Here is a 17,946-nt window from a genome sequence, read left to right as displayed (position 1 = left end):
AAATTGTCATACTTAACAAAACTTTTAATTTTTTTTCTTATTTTTCAGTTTAATTTTTTTTAATAATCAAACTGGGTTTTTTTCAATTATTTATTTTTAGCACCTAATGTTCTTAGCACCTAATGTGTTTTTTTTCACATAAAGTTAGACAATGTTTGATTGCAGTGTGTGTGTGTGTGTGTGTGTGTGTGTGTGTGTGTGTGTGTGTGTGTATGAGTGCTATGTCTCTTAAAATATTTATAAAGTATAGAATTATTAATTTGAACAGAGTTTAGAACAAACAGGTAAAAAAAAAAAGATGAGTGAAGGCAATGATTAAATGCACGCGTGCGTACAACAAAAAAACAACAAGAAAGTTCACCAGGTCACCAAACACCGAAATACAGGCAAGCTGAAGAAAACCTAAAAAGAAAGACGTGAGCTACGGTGAAGACACCAACAGAGAGATCAGTAATTGTGTGCGTGTGCCGGAGAGTGGGACAGCGACAAACTCCGTTCTAACTGCAGTCTGTAGGGAGGGGCGGGAAGTATGTGTGACTGGCCAATCACAGAGCGTGAAAACAGTCAGGATGATTTTCCTTCAGTCCGATCACGACTGACGATGTTTACTTGTACGATATTCATATCGTACTCGTATTCGTCAAAAATGCGTTATCCGTACCGGATACTCGTATGAAACGAGTATCCGGCTCAACCCTAATATCTAACCCTGTCTACATATTCAAAACAATGAATTGCATATTTCAACAATCTCTCAATGACATCATGAAATGATTAACATAACAGGTGATTAAAAAGAGATTAAAAATGGATAAACAAAAATAAAAATAAACCCAGAATACTGCCACTCAAAATCAGCTCTGTATCCAGTCCCTCCTTAAAAATGACAATGACATATTTAACAGCTGAATGTGAAATCCAATTCACTATGACAGATTCCTCTGCTCACTGAACTTGGACAGGTCACAGCTCCAAACGCTAAATGTCAAAGTATACCAGAACAAATGCCTGAACAGAGAGGGAGTAAAAGGCTCCCAGCATGTAGCCACCAGTTTTTTGCTACAGTAAGATCCAGTCAGTGGTCTGTCTTTCATCCAGTGTCAGACCAAGACAAATCATTCTGAGTAAGGAAAGTGGGTGAGCAAGGGAGAACAATCCAAAACTTGTTGAAAGGGTTAGCCACAACTGTTTCCAAACTGTAATGTAATGAATACAAAGAGGAAACAAGGTCATCAATCATCAATTAGTTTTTTCGGTACATAGTACGTGCAATGTCTTTACTTCTGGTTTGGGCTTCAGGAATTTGAACCTATGTTAATCCCAATTTTGTTCCTGTCCCACACAGAGACAGACACACATTTTCTGAACTGTGTGTAACTCTCTACCGATGCTTGTACATATGGCCTGAAACATATTATTAGGCTATTAGTGTTTTCATTTTTATATACAGTATTTACTGTTTTTTAGAGCTCTGAAAAAAGTAATGTATAATAACGAGAACAAAACCATAAGGCAACACAACAAAAAAACGATTGACTCTTATATACATCTATATACAAATTCTGCGCAGACATGCAAATACTTTATAAATCATAATGATAATGGCCTCCACTGACTGACTCATGTGCAATTGTTTATTCTGTAAAACGGTTTAATATATTGCTTAAACAGAAACAGCTGCTCAAGTGATGCCTGATCTAAATAACATTTCCATGTACACCATGCATTATAGTTCTTAGGGTCTGTTGGACTTCATGATCTTTGAAAATGTGTAACAGACAGAAAGCTGGTCTGAGTAGAACAGATGTTAACAGTTGAACTTCTCTACAGACACGCTGCTCCACATCCTGCTTTACCCGTCTGTATTTAAGCCAGCCTTTTATAACACTGTGGACTGAAGTAAGCAGATATTTTTATTGCAGACTAGAGACAATGTTTGGCTTGGCTAGATGTTAATGATGGTGTAGGGTGGATAGACAGGGAAATAAAAGGCAGTTTGCTAATGCATCCCTGAACGCCTTCCATCTACAGAGAGTCGTACCACGATCAACAGAGCAGCTTAGACCAATAAACAGCAGTACAGAAAGGATGTCCTCAACACCTGAGTTCAATGTCAGCTCAGGTTGAGTTAGATGAAGGCTGGGGTTAGACAAGGTTAAGGCTTATCAAATTATCCATGACTGCTCCATGTTTTGGACTGTATGTATAGAGCAAATTTATTTTGTGATGGTGTATTTTAAAATGTTAAAACTCTATAACATTTATTGTAATCCATCTTAAACACAATTTCCACTGTGATGAAATTAAATCAAGGGAAGAACTTGCATTGTTTAGGAAGATGAAGCTTCCATCATTTGTTAACTTTAGAACATGGATACATAAAGCGATGGATGAATGTTTACAGCACCCAGGGGGACATTATGGACCAATCAAATCAGACTGACATCAAGTCTGAATGATGACATAATTTCTCTGCTAACCATCAGCTCATCTCTACTCCTCCTTAAATTACAAAGTCACAGCGTAAAAACAGACGGACACACGGACACTCATAGCAGCTGACTGTCCACCACATGTCCTCTGCATTCCCATACACTTGTAGTTACTACAAGCTCTAAACAAGCTTGTGAGAATATTTTCACCATAGACTTGAAGCTACAGTTTAACAACCATTGACCACTCAATTAATGCCTGAACACAAATTTGGCAAGCAAACATCACTTGGGCCACTTTAAATTTCCAGTTTACTGGTGGATCCATTATGTAGCAATTATGCTATTTTGTGTAGTTATAGGATAGTGAAAAGTGTAACAACAGTTTTACAGCTGTCATAATATCCAACTTTAAAACTCTGACCTTACACATGCATTAATTAAAATTGTACTTCTTATTTTTTTGATAGGAAACTGAAGTAAAAGCATCAGTCAAACAAATACTTTTCTTGAATGAACACCTTACACATAGAAAAAATATTTTAAACAATTCGTAAAAAAACAGAGCTTGTCAATTGATTGGCTGTGTATTAGCAGGAATGTTTTTACAGTGTAACAAAATTAATACATTGTTTCTGACTTTTTGTTAAGTAATTGCTTCTTCTGTCTCTGTTGATGTGATAATGCATAATAATGCCATCTACTTCTGTGACTTAAGACGTAACATAAAATGAACAATTGCCACCAACAACTAAATGTATTAACTAAAAAAACAATAGTGTTTTTGAGAACACTATATCACAATCACAGATCCCAAACAGTGTGGTGCTGATTATGCTTATGGAGCCATCTGTGAGAAACTATATCATTTGAAGAAAAAAAATGGCAAAAGAATGGTCTGACGCTAATATAGAATTTGTGTAAAGTACAGATAATATGGTCTTAATATAATTTGACGCATATGGTAACGAAAAAAGGATGCTTGTGTTTTTTACAGTGTAAAATGAACAATTAAACAATGTGCACAAGTCACATTTACACACTTATAATGCGTATGCTCAGAAAATATTGGCCTATCATCAGCAGTCACTGTCGAGTCAAATCAGCCATTAAATACCAATGGCAGATAAGTAGACACAAACGTTTGACCTTACAATCTTTTTTTGGACTATCCAAAACATTCACTTCTTCTTCATAAGAACAGTCTGATGAAACTGACGGATCTGTTCTGCTGCACTGAAACTATGCATCAGTTTAATCAGAGCATGCATCCCAAAGGCAAGTACTGCAATAGATAATCTGTATTTAGATTGGCATAAAAATCTGCTCACAGTGTCAGTGTGTGAAAGCCTTTAAAATACTCGTATGAGATTATTTTTAACTCTGTTGGTACTGTATGTCTTAATGAGATGACATGAGTTTGGAGACAAATGACGCTATGTAACATACAGCAATCGGCAATCATTACAAATGATGTGCGGTTAAATGAGCCAAATAATAACATATGGGAAATTTTGTTTCTACATCAGGAGTTTGTTACTCTTTCAATTAGGTGTATACTCTGCTTGATCTTCCTGTCATCTGTTACCAATCATGAGATCATCACTTCTGTAAAGGTTGTATACTATTGTCAGGGAATTCAAAAAGTCATCTTTAAATATGAAGGAGTTTCAGCTCCCTTGAAAGCAGTTGTTTTCTTTAGGGGCCAGACAGGGGATAGACTAAGGGTACAGAGAGACATGGAGCAGACCTAGGAAAGAAGGGTCTTGTGGGATTTGGTCCAAGACCAACCATTCTATATGTGGCTCCACAGACTCTGAAAACTATCTTAAAGTGTGTGTTTATGGATCTGAGGTCGTGTATCTCCTTATCATTTCAAATGTCAAAGTGGGATTTGGTGGATCTCCAGAGGCATGTAGATCATTAACACCATGAGGCAAGGGCTGAAATGTTAAGCATCATAACATGAGGCTGATGTCTTGTTTCTGTTGGGACTGCATCAAAGACAAAATGAAGCCTGCTCTTTCTCTGGGGTGAATCTTTCCAGTTGGGTGATTGTCCTACAGGCTAGGAATAAGACAGACATGTGACTGTTTGTGTGATCTGATGCATTTTTGGCTCAGCTCGCAGACTTCCGAAGGCCGGTCCATGCGGTCCCAGAAACACATTGGATTGTTACAAAGCCCTGAATCACATCAGACCACATAACCCCTTCTGCTGTATGCCCCCCCCCCACACACACACACACATCAGTCAGCACTGTTCACTTTCTGTTCTTGTTCATCTCTGGGTCCATTGCACATCTTGGACAGTTGGACAGTTGTTGTTTTTTTAATTAAAGTCTTCAACACACAAACCTGTTCCATTATTATCACAAAGGTAATCTGTCAGTGGGATTATCTGACCACTTAAGTCTTTGTAGATGTTTTAACTGGCAGAGAATTACCATGATAAGGAAATGTTCCTGGCTTCCATCTTTGTCTGAGCAGACATAACATTTTATTTTCTCCTTATGGAAACAGTGTCATGTAGTGTCAAGACTTTCTTTGGTTTAAAGTTTACAATTTATCTAAAAATTGGTTTTACTTATAAATCAGTAACCTGGGCTTGCACTAGGAGCTAGTATGACTAAGCCACTGTGGCTCAGTGTAAAAGAATTGAGCAAGCCACAAAAAGCCACACTTTGTGTCCAAGACGGTGGCGCACGGGAGGATGACCAACGCTCGCCGTGGGGGGGCGTGGGGGGGGGGTCCGGGGGGCCTCCCCTGGGAAATTGTTTGAAAGTGGGGTTGTTTTCCTGCATTCTGAGGGCAAGATCTTCTGTTCAGTTTACCTACAAAAATACACTAAAGTCAGCAGTTCAAGCTGAACTATCTTTATTTCTGTCCTACTTTATGCAGGTATGAATGTGAGATTCAACAATTGAAAACTTCCATTCACTATGTGAAGATACAGTCATACAAAATATTACTTGTAAGTTTTACTTAGACTAGAAGACATTTCAACTTCGACCACCACCATCACCATTGGTATGCCATAGTTTATTTTATTTTATAATTCAATAACATGATTTTTCATTTCAATTTAAAAAGACATGAAAAATAGCAAGCGAGGTGAATACATATTTACATGCATCGCTGGTTATTCCTACCGGTCATAGGGAACAAAAGTCTAAGACTACAAACAAGTATTGATAACATCTTTCATTTACCTTCTGATCGGTCTGTCACCACTCCTCCCCCCTCTCAGCATTCACCATTTGTTTATTAATGAGGACTTTAACACAAACTACTATAAAACACTGGATTCTTTTGATGGATCGTCCTCGCCTTGTCTTACACCAATTCGCGGGTTCAGTTTGTAAAAAAACAATATTTTTGTTTTTCATTGGACGAAAGGAGATCATGACCCGAGTGCGTATTTAATGATCGGGAGCGTTCGGGTCACTTCGGCTATTTCCGTCAGCATGCGGAAATAGCGGCGCTATTTTCGCTAGCGGCGCTTCCTAGCGGAAGTAGCGGCACTCGCTAAAGGAAGTAGTGGCACTAACGCCGCTCACTAGCGGAAATAGCCTAACGGAAATAGCGAACGCCACTCGCTAGCGGAAATAGCGAGCGAAAAAGTTGTAAGTTTTAGCCTTTTTTCCGTACAAATAAGAACGCCACTGTGGCTACACAGTCTAAAAACCTTGTAGCCAATCTGGAATTTACTTCGCCTATGGCGAAGTGGCGAATGGCTAGCGCAAGCCCAGGTAACAATAAATATTACTCATTTAGACATCAAGTCTAACAACTAAAAACAAGGTTGAGGTTATATGACCGCTTGTTGCTGTGAAGCCATGTACATGTATTGCTAGCTAAAATCTTTACTTAGGAAATTAAACATAGTAATATGAACAAGAAGTACCTTCTGGTGAAAATCAATAGCGACAAAGAAAAGTATAACCGAAGCTGCAATTCTGCTACGAAAATACTATATATCTAAAGAGGAACTAAACATTAATGTGCAGCTGCACTCACTGACAAAAAAAAAAAGTCAATTTTACGTAAGGTCCAGAAAAACACATTATACACTAAGAAAATCTTAACAATGTCACATCTACAGTAAATATGAAAGTAATACAAAATTTATTGGAAAGTTAACTTTCACCCAAATTGTTTCATAGGGGTGTAGTCTCTCATGGATATCAGCTAGATCAGCAAGCAACTGTACATTTCTAGTACATCACAACCAAACACATGAAAGCTCTGACCACTTAGCACTGAGTTAACTGGCTGTCCAGGGAGTCCCCTTAATTAGCAACAAGCTGCTCACATAATCCAACCAGTACAGCTAGTTAAGCCGGGATGCACGAAAGTAAACTCATGTGGCACTGATATCCTAAATTGCTGCATAACTGTCAACTGATATCTTATTCTACAGCTCTCTGTACAGAGGTTCCAAAAAAAAGACAAGGATGACCTTTTTTTCCCCTAACCCTTTCTAACACAATTATTTATTCTGAGTAAATGGACACCTCAGTGGATGGATTCAGGAACAATAGAACGATACCATTTTAAAAGTGACATTTGACAAATGGTTTGTGTAGCATTTTTTGTAGCATCATTTACCTTCCCTGCTTGAGCCCTTTTGTTTGAAGGTTAAAGACCCATCAGACCTCACACACTGAACACACTCTTAGTATATTTTCCTTTTTTATGAGTAAGTTAGTAACTACTACCAACTGCTTTACAAATCTCAAAATACCCCATCAAAATAGAAACTCCCATCCTTCATAACTGCATTATAGACTTGGACCTTTTTTTACAGATGTTGATTCAAAACCGTTGCCATGTCCACTGTTGGCTCAGGAGTGGGATAGCAATGACTGTCATTCCCTCTTTGAAAGTTTTCCATTGTACAGGGCTAGTAAGGACAGGTGGGTGGGGTAATTTGTATTTTCATACTACACAATATGACACAATAATTCCACACAACAGCCAAAAAGCTAAAAGAGTGTCTGCTAGTCATAAGCTCTATGGGAACAGTCCATCAAATGGTTCTAGTGATAGTGGCATGGACAAAGACCCGTTTATTTATTTTTGGCAAGGATTATTGGCAAACTAGTTACACAAGAAACAACAATGAATCAGAAGGAGCTTTTAGCCAAGCTCTTCCAACTTCGATGCAACCAGTTGAGTATCACTATACACAATCAAATGTCATGTTTAATGTTGCAAATGGACTGATCAACATGTGTAAGAGCAATTTCTTACCACCCAGACTGTGTTGTATTAACTTGTCCAGCTGAATCACATTTGTGGGAAAAAACAAATACAAAGGCAAATTAAGGTTGGCTAGACCAGTAGCCTGCAAAGATGACACAGGTGCATTCTCATGGTTTACAGCAGGAGAGGAAACAATGATTGTCCTATTTCAAATTATTATGGACAACACCAATAATGTATGTAAACATCACTCCATCTGTGACGATGTATTATGCATTCAGTGGTTGTGGTCCCGAGAGAGGCTCTCCTGGTTCACATTCAACCTCCTGTTCATCATTAAGTCTGAATGCAATTTACAGTCCAGCAAGACCTTCACAGACCCTTCAGGTTTTAATTTCCCTCAAGAAAACAATGATTTACCAGAGAGGTACAGTGCAATTTTAAAGCAGGGTGCAGCTGGACTGGAGTCTCATGAAATAAACTAGAATATGGATTTGATTTTTATTTTATGAAAGGGAGACTCGACGTTTAAAAACAATCAAAATGCGAAGTTCAGCTCATTTTACATTTGACAGTTTATATTTGGTAGAGAACAGCTGTGTGTGTTTGATTACATAAATACTACGAACATGCCTCATGATGACTGCTCGCAATGAGTATGTAACCCTGTCAGTAAAAAGGCTTACTGTCAGTTGTAGTCTATTACTAAAAGTAGTATTTCAATTCAGAAATGTATTAGAATTGCATTTAGCAATTTAATTGTGAAAAAGGAAGTCAATGACTTTTATTTTGAAAAGGCCTGCGAAAGCAGCGCAGGTGACTTCCGCCGAGAGAACGTGCGAAAGGAGGAGAAGGGAGACAGCGCGAAAAAGTGAGTAGAGAGACAGCGGAGAGAAAGATAAGAAAGAAGGAAAATAGAGAAAAAGATATTCCCGTGCACCAAGCCGGAACTTTGAAGAAAGGGAGGAACTTCTGACAAGTTTTGTGGGATTATCAAGGCTTGAATTTTTCTGAACTGTTTTCTGTGGGAAATCCATCACTGGACTCCACGGAGACCGTTGATTGATGCTGGCGCCACATCGTCGCCACTTTGGATTCCAGAATCATTGCATAGTCCAGTCCAAAGATGGCGAGCCACTGTCCTAGGATTTGATATGGAACCGATTGATCTAAGGATTTATTGATTTTCTTTGGATGGACAAGGATTTTGGATTTCTACTTCTGCGATGGAGGACTTGCACCTTATTCTTTGCACTCTGCAGAGGAAACCATCATCGAGAGATTAACTAGCAAAACCCCGGGGTATGTGCGTATGTGTGTGTGTGTCTGTGTTTGCTTATTATTTTATTGATTTTCGGGCCCATTTTAATGTTATTTTGTATGTTGTTCTGAATTATTGGCAAAGATGACCATTTAAGTTTACAAAGTTTCAATACATGTCATCTACCCAAACTGACTGAGTTGTCTCATTTATTACACCTCCTGCTCCAGTAGTCGAACCTCCAGATTGGCCCAACATCCCGTAAATTCTTAGAATTTAACTTACTAAATTCTGAATGGGTGTTACAAGTATGTACTGTGAGAGACAGGATAGTGGTGCTCAAAGATCATGAAGTGTCACCATCCCAATGACACAGAAAGCTGTACAACAAGAGACACATGAGATGGGGTTAGCCATTTTAATTACATCACACAGTCACTTACCTCTACAATGTCAGAATTGGTTCTGCTCTCGTGGGGTTCATTGTACTCTGTGTATTTCAGTAGGACTTTGTCCATGTCGGTGCTTGCATACTGGAACAGCTTGTTGGAGCTGTTGAAGATGATGAGGGCAATTTCACAATCACACAGAACGCTGAGCTCATAGGCCTTCTTCATCAGACCAAATTTCCTCTTCATGAAAGTCACCTAAAAGACAAAAATCAGTCTAGCTTTATTCAAATATCCACAACTGTAAACAGGCATCAAAGACTAAGCGAAGACCTATGAGGAGTCCCTCTCTTTGTCAGTTTGTTACGATACACATTTTGGATGGATTAAGAGCCAGTTCGCTTGCATGCAGAACAGAACCAGCTGTATGCGTATGTAACTGAAAAACACTTAAATAACTGATAAGGGACAATTTCTGTTTAAGGACATAAATGGACCCCTACATACGGACTCTACACTGCAGACTTTTCCTACAACTCCCCCACCTGCGGAAGTTCTCTGACGACTCCGCGATCGTCTGCCTCATCACAGATGGGGACGACCAGGAGTACAGAGAACTGACCGAGGACTTTGTGAACTCTTGCCAGTGGAACCGCCTCCAGATACACACTGGGAAAACAAAGGAGCTGGTGGTGGATTTTCATGTGCGAGCCCGGTGACAGCGGTGAACATTCAGGAAATAGACATTGAGATGGTGATGTCTTGTAAGTACCTGGATGTTCACCTGAACAATAAAGTGAACTGGACTAACAACATACAGTTGTGTTCAAAATAATATCAGTCCAACATGAATAACTTGTTTTTGGTAGAAATTATATTACTGCATGGCAAATAATTTACCAGTTGCTGTAGTAGGGTCATAGAAAACCAACAGAGCCAACATTCATGATATGTATGCTCTTGAGTCTGTGCAATTGAACAATGAATTGAAGGGGCGTGTTTAAAAAAATAGCAGTGTGGAGTTCAATTAGTGAAGTCATTCAATCTGTGAAAAAACAGGTGTCAATCAGGTGACCCTTATTTAAGGATGAAGCCAGCACATGTTGCTCATGCATTTCTCTCTGAAAACCTGAGAAAAATGGGTCATTCCAGACATTGTTCAGAAGAAAATCGTACTTTAATTAAAATGTTGATTAATGAAGGGAAAACGTATAAAGAAGTGCAGAAAATGATGGGCTGCTCGGCTAAAATGAGCTCCAATGCTTTAAAATGGAAAGCAAAACCAGATAGACGTGAAAGAAAATGGAAGACTACCATTCGAATGGATCGAAGAATAGCCAGAATGGTGAAAACTCAGCCAATGATTAGCTCCAGGATGATCAAAGACAGTCTGAAGTTACCTGTGAGTACTGTGACAATTAGAAGACGCCTGTGTGAAGCTAATCTATCAGCAAGAAGCCCCTGCAAAGTCCCACTGTTAAAAAAAAGACGTGCTAAAGAGGATACAATTTGCCAAAGAACACATTAGCAGGCCAAAAGAGAAATGGAGAAACATTTTGTGGACGGATGAGAGTAAGATTGTTCTCTTTGGGTCTAAGGCAGTTTATCAGACGACCCCCAAACACTGAATTCAAGCTACAGTACACTGTGAAGACAGTGAAGCATGGTGGTGCAAGCATCATGAAATTTGGGATGTTTCTCTTACTATGGTGTCGGGCCTATTTATCACATACCAGGGATCATGGATCAGTTTGGATACATCAAAATACTTGAAGACGTCATGTTGCCTTATGCTGAAGAGGAAATGCCTTTGAAATGGGTGTTTCAACATGACAACGACCCCAAACACACCAGCTTCTTGTTTCCAGTCCAACAAAACTAAAGTCATGGAGTGGCCAGCCCAATCCCCGGACCTTAATCCGATAGAAAACTTGCTGGGTGGCATTAAAATGCTGTTTCTGAGGCAAAACCAAGAAATGCAGAGGAATTATGGAACGTTGTCAAATCATCCTGGGCTGGAATACCTGTTTCCAGATGCCAGAAGTTGGTCAACTCCATGCAACACAAATGTGAAGTGGTTCTCAGAAACAGTGGCTATACAGCTACATATTAGTTTAGTGATTCACAGGAATGCTGAATTCAGGTTTGTCCCCTAGACATATATTTCATACATATTCTTGCATTTATTCATGCTTGTTCTTCAATTTTAGTGAGTAAGTTAAGTCTGGAATAGATTGGCGCTATCTGTTTTCCTTTTGATTCCAGCTGCTTGTTCGCTCATGATAATTTACTGGCAGGTGAGGAAAGTACAGGTGGTTCTGGATTATTTCTGGTTAGTAAAGATATCTAAACTGATAACTTTACTCTCAATATATTGTTAATGTACCTGTGAAGATGATTAGTTAATTTAGTTAAGGTTAATTAAACCTGTTTAAATTCCCCATCCACTGCAACAGACATAAATTTTCTAACATGTCTAGATCTTTGATTACTGTCATCTGACTCCACCCAAATGCACAGGCTTATTTGATTGGATGTCTTTAAGCCAATTAAGTGTTCCACATCACCTAAAGTAGACTGCAGTAGAGCCACACTCTTTAATCAGCAGCATGGTGGACTGTGAGGCAAGCATGAAGTGTATGGCATATTTTAATCAATTAATCATATCATTAAAATACATGATTTATCTTCAAATTGTCTTTAAACTACATAGATGTTATAATACTTTTACATATCAAAATACCATATATATATATATATATATATATATATATATATATATATATATATATATAAATATAATATTTATAGATTTTACTCTGGCTCTAAAGTGCCGTTACGGTGATTTTGACCTTTTATCAATGCTAGTTATTTATTTATTTATTTGTTTATTATACAGGAAAGGATTAAAAGTAACACAATAAACATTCAGTTACAATTAATTGGGCCTGACTCAGTTAAAACTGGTTTACAGCCGGTTCCTGTTCTATAGCATCCTTCCATCAGGTAGTGTTTATATGTCTGTTTAAAACGTAGAACAGAGGTTATTGTTCTAATATAATATGGTACCTCATTCCAGAGTTGGGTATAGCTATTTTTGTAAACTGGTACTGGGGTAAGTGCTTGGGAGACTGATCTAGTGACACGTTCCTGTCCTATGTTAGGTCTTGGAACCAGATCAGTGAGTGTTAAGGACATGTTAATGTTTTGAATCCAATGATAAAATTTCATAGCCTGATTATTTGTATAGTTCTGAAAGGTCAAGGCATTAGAATGACAAAGTGCAGTACAGTGGTGAGTCCACAGTGGAAATTTAACATGAATCTTATAAACTCTATTGTACAGTCTTGCTATTGGATCAGTAGTTTCCTTTGTGGTGAGGGACCACATTGGGAGGCAGTAAGATATTGTTGGAAGAATTACTGCATGAAGATATGTGTTAGAGACAGCAATGGTAAGATATGGTCTGATCTTGGTATATACGTACAGTTTCTGGTTGAGCTTCTTTGTTAAATAATAAACATGATTTCGGTAAGTGAGATGTGAATCAAGAACTACTCCAAGATATTTATAGGATTCTGTAATGGATAGCTTATGACTAGCAAAGTGAATTGGGTCTGATATGAATATGGATTTCTTAGGTGAGTACCTTACCTAACAGCTGAGTACAGAAGCATTTACCTCCAACAGCTGAGAGACCTGATAGGTCAAGGCAGGTCCAAACTGTCCCATCCAGATCTACAGGGTCCAAGGATCAAGAGAGATGAAGCTGATGTCCAGTCTCTCATCGATCTTATGGAGAATAACTGTCTCAATCCTATGTGCCATGATGACACCGATCTGGTTAGCCTCTCCACTGGCACCATGGCCCCACCTGATGTGACCAGGGATCTCTTGAAAGCACTTGAGATAGGAGAAGAGGCCTACCAGGTATTCAAACAAACAAGGTTAGATGAGGACCCACCATCTGTGAAATTCCATCTGCAAATTCTGATGGGTCCCTACGAAAAACAAATAAGGCTGCACTCGCCAGAGAGCTTGAGAAGAATGTATCTCCTGCAGAACACATCCCAACCCCATCTGCTGCTATCATTGATGGGATGAGCTTGGTCCAAAAAATTAATGGCAACAACAAAACCTTTGCACATGTGGCAGAGTCAGCTTTGACCCAGGTCCTTCACGAGGCGGCACAGAGTGAAAGGATTGATGTTGTTTTTGATGTTTATCACCAGATTTCGATCAAAGGTGCTGAACGACTGAACCGGGTTGCAGACACCTCTCTTCAGTACAAGAACATTGCAGGGGTTAATTGCATTGTTAAGCAGTGGAGAAAACTCCTATGTAGCCCATCCAGCAAGACCAGTTTCATCAAGTTTCTGGTTGAAGAGTGGAAACTCCCACAATACAAAAAATACGCTGCATGGCAAGGTGTTATACATGAACTGTGAGGAAACCTGCTACAAGTTGACAGAAGATGAGTGTGAGAAAGTAGCAGAGCTACACTCCACGCATGAAGCTGACACGCATCGGCTCCTGCATGCATTGCATGCAGCAAATTCAGGCTCAAAGGCAGAGGGACATCAGCTGTCCCATCTACCAGAAGTGTGGGACACAGAACCGCACACGGTTTATCGACATAAGCAAACTGACCACCTCACTTGGGCACAGTATCTGTGACAATTTAATTGGCTTACATGCCTTCACAGGCTGTGACACTGTCAGTGCATTCGCAGGTCGAGGGAAGCTGAATGCCCTGAAGATGGTGAGAAAGGACACTTCCTTCCTAGTCAACTAGGGCAGTCATGGAATGTGAGCGATGAGCTGTTCCAGAAAATTGGACAGTTCACCTGCAACATGTATGTTGCTAATAGCAGCACTCTTAAGGTGAATGAACTGCGCTACCGGCTCTTCTGCACCAAAAGGGGAGAGATTGAGTCCAGCTAGCTGCCACCATGTAGAGACTGTCTCTTCATGCATGTTCAACGAGCCAACGATCAGGCATCAATATGGAAGTGCTGTCTGCAGGCTAACCCTGTGGTGCCAAGCCCTACTGAAAATGGTTGGACAGACGATGATGGCAAGCTGGCCATTTACTGGATGCCCTGCCCACCTGCACCAGATGCGGTCTTGGAACTGCTAACATGCAAGTGTGTGCGTTCATGCAAAATGTCAAGCTGCACATGCCTGTCAAATGGACTGAAATGCACAGATAGATAGATACCTTAATAATCCCGGAGGAAATTGCACATATCCACTGCTCAGCCAAACACCAGGAAAAAACAAAAACAAAACAGGACATACCACAAGGCATACACTACACTAACAGACACATGTGGCATTAACAGTACATATATTGAAAAAATTAAAATATAAACAGTATAAAATTAAAATATAAACAGTATAAAATTAAATTAAATCCAAATCCATTTAACCACGTGCTGACCTCGCCACCCCCCCCCACTCCTCCTGAGAGAGTTATTGTACCCCCTGATGGCACGGGGCATGAAGGAGGACCTCAGTCTCTCTGTGGAAGTGCTGTGTGACAGCAGTCTGTTGCTGAAGGTGCTCCTCTGCTGGGAGAAGGTGGTGTGCAGGGGGTGGCTGGTATTGTTCATGATGGCCCTGAATTTAGACATGGTCCTGCTCCCTAGAACTGTCTCCACAGAGTCCAGGCTCAGCCCGACCACTGAGCCCGATCTGCGGATGAGTCTGTTAAGACGGTCCATATCTCTTTTCCTGGCCCCACCACCCCAAAACACAATGGCGTATGACAGCACACTGGAGACTACGGACTTTTATGATATGTGCAGGTTACAGACCTGAAGTAACCAAAACGACAGTAAGATCAAGAACCTCACTTTGAAGTTGGGGAGTCAGATGATGAAGGAAATGAGCAGTTTGAGCAGTGACACAGTGTGGTGATTCTGGAATTGGTTACACTTGTTCATAATAGTACACAATAATATAACCTTCTTCACATAGACCCATCACTGTTGACATGTATTACATGTCAACAGATTACATGTATCATTGAATAAGTATATTCAATGTATATGTTGTTTATAATATGAAAGTAGTTCCTTACCTTACTCTAGTACTGTGTTCGGTGCAAGTATGGAAATTTTTATGCTTATATCACAAAGTCAACGAATTTGGCCTTTTGGGGATATTCAACTAGACTATATGAAGACCTTATGCAAGATATTTCTGCCAAAGCTCTAATTAAAGGCCCACAGTCATCTCTCAGAATGGAATAGTATGGGCATATTACTGTATACATTTCCTGAATCCTTAGATCCCCGTGAGTATTTCACTTTTTGAGTTTTGTGTCTGTGATGTTCCTAGATGTCACAGGCTTAAAACAAAGTATATAGTTTAGGCGAAAAACGCCAAAAAAAAGTGTCATGGACAATTTGAATGAGCTTTAGCTACCTCTATGTAAGTCAGACACATGAACAACTGGCCTTGAATGAAAGCTTAGAGGGTCCTCTTTAAAATGATACCAAATACAATATTATAAAACACTGAAAAAGGTCCTGACTATGAGCCTAAACCAGGACATGCACCAGTGTCTAACATGCAACTTTTTGAAGGGGGTGGTTAACTTCAGGAAGCTGATTACTGTGACAAAGCTGCCACTTAGGAATGGTTACCATACCAAAATATCATCAACAGACATGATCTTTTCAAAAAATAAAAACAAGTTTTGCCACCTTGACTGGTACTGACAAGTGAAATTTAGGGCTCTGGCCCATGGCGAGTAACGGGGAGCCGGAGCCTATCTCAGCGGCATGGGGCGTGAGGTGGGGGACACTCCAGGCATGACGCCAGTGCACCGCGGAGCCACACACAAAGACACACAACCATGCACACACACACTCATTCCAACGGGCAATTTGGAATAGCCAATCAACCTGAAGCGCATGCTTTTGGAGGTGGGAGGAAGCTGGAGAACCCGGAGAGAACCCAGGCAGACACGGGGAGAGCATGCGAACTCCGAACAGAGAGAGACTCGAACCCGGGTCCGCCGTGTTGAGAGGCGGCAGCGCTACCCACTGCACCACCGTGCCGCACCCACTCAGAGGTATTCAGCCATATTTGTAATCATGTTTCTTGAAACTTTATGAATGTCACAAACTTTTTGTTAGTTTAAACTCTGGTGCTGTTCAACTGAAATATAAATGCAACATAGAACAAACAACAAAAAGAGGAGGTGGATGATATCAGTGTTGTCGCTTGAGTGCTTCCTTGCGTCTTTGACGCACATTTTTTGACAGGAACTCACGATCATCAGACAGCTTGCGTCCCTGGAGCTTTAAATGCACTTTCATTCAACAAAAATATTCACAATACAGTATTTCCATTTCTCCACTTAAGTTTCTTGTCACAAGACTCACCTGCGTGATTCTGTCTTATTAAAATTGACCAAACGTTGTTTGGCAAACAGCAAGCGCTTTGAAATGTCTGCTGATGTTACTAAGCGCTATACAAATAAAGGTTGGTTGACTGATTATCACCCTGCCTCCGAAAAAGATGCAAATGTTGGACAAAAAGCAAGTGACAATGTGTGCTTTCTTGCATAGAAAAAGAACAGATATTACCGTCAGATATTATTGAACTTTGTTTAGAAAAGGCTGTCAGCTTGGTGCAGGTTCCACAGGAGAATTCAGTATATGAATTGAAGGCAAAAAAAACTATTGAGTGAAAAGCAAAAGTGAAAGAAAAAACTGTTTTACTGTACATCTTTCCTTATTTCTAAAATGTTGTTTTTAAATGACTAGCATGCTTTAACATTTTGACAAAACAAATATTTAATTTAACTATTTTTTTTCTTTGTACTGAAACAGTTATGATGCTATTAATAAAAACATTAAAATTAACAGTTTATTTAGTTTTTATATTGTACTACTGGCAAAACTCAATCCTTGCGTATGCTTCTACCACATATTCTCTTATTACTTTTGGGATGCATAAATGTCATGTTGGGATGCACAAATTTTTGTTCAAGCGCATCCCAGGAATGCACTAGGAATTAGGAAAAGCAGAAGCTCCAAACTCTTTTGGCAATGCTCTTCTGTGAGGTTTCAAGCAAGCGTGTGTGCCATTTAACCATTTAATCTGTTCAAAACATTAAAAAAGAGCTTTCTGAATTATTTATTTCTCATTTTTTCATTTTATTTATTTTCATTTAGTATACTGGTCTAATCCCCGAAAAGAAATTAAGAGCACACTCTAGCAGCAATTCTAAATCTGCATACATAATATGCCTGCCTACATATTAGTGTGTACAGGCCCCTGTAGCACACGCACACACACAAGGGGGCTTGAAGGTATGCAATGGGGGGTAGAGTGGCGGGCAGATCCTTCCTGGTGCACCTCCAATGAAAATGAATTACCGATTTTCAGTTAAACCTCTTCATCTCTGGTAATTGTGTACTGACAGATATCTACACATAAACTGTTGCTTCCTCTGCTTAAACACTGTTATTTTTATTTCATATCTGTCCCAAAGGAACTTAATTAATGGACATACAGAAATAAGCCTCCAAGAGCAGTGGCACTTCCTGATAAAATGTGATGAGCAGCTAAAAGTACCACGATATGTGTGATCGAGCTGCAAGAGCTGCAAATTTCCTTTTCTTTTTTTAAAAGTTTAT

General features: G+C 39.5%; 1 protein-coding gene across 8 annotated transcripts in view; it reads right to left on the bottom strand.

The window, feature by feature from the left end:
- The window catches only part of LOC137595109 (myocyte-specific enhancer factor 2A-like), a 69,774-nt gene that overhangs the window by 11,073 nt on the left and 40,755 nt on the right, over positions 1-17,946 (bottom strand). For 7 of the 8 annotated variants that reach the window (XR_011035419.1, XR_011035429.1, XM_068314995.1 and 4 more), the window contains exon 3: positions 9,344-9,547. Coding sequence is in view for 6 of the 8 variants with exons in the window: in XM_068314995.1 (XP_068171096.1) it covers positions 9,344-9,547 (204 nt within the window). In the remaining 2 variants the exon portion in view is untranslated. Of the gene's footprint in view, positions 1-9,343; positions 9,548-12,970; positions 13,147-17,946 lie in introns of those variants that run through there. The other variant, XM_068315488.1, reaches the window with a different exon arrangement.

Source organism: Antennarius striatus, chromosome 1 (assembly GCF_040054535.1).
Source record: "Antennarius striatus isolate MH-2024 chromosome 1, ASM4005453v1, whole genome shotgun sequence".
In the NCBI taxonomy this organism is placed as follows: Eukaryota; Metazoa; Chordata; class Actinopteri; order Lophiiformes; family Antennariidae; genus Antennarius; species Antennarius striatus.
The sequence above is the reverse complement of the archived record's forward strand: the minus strand, read 5'-3'. Positions and strand labels throughout refer to the sequence as shown.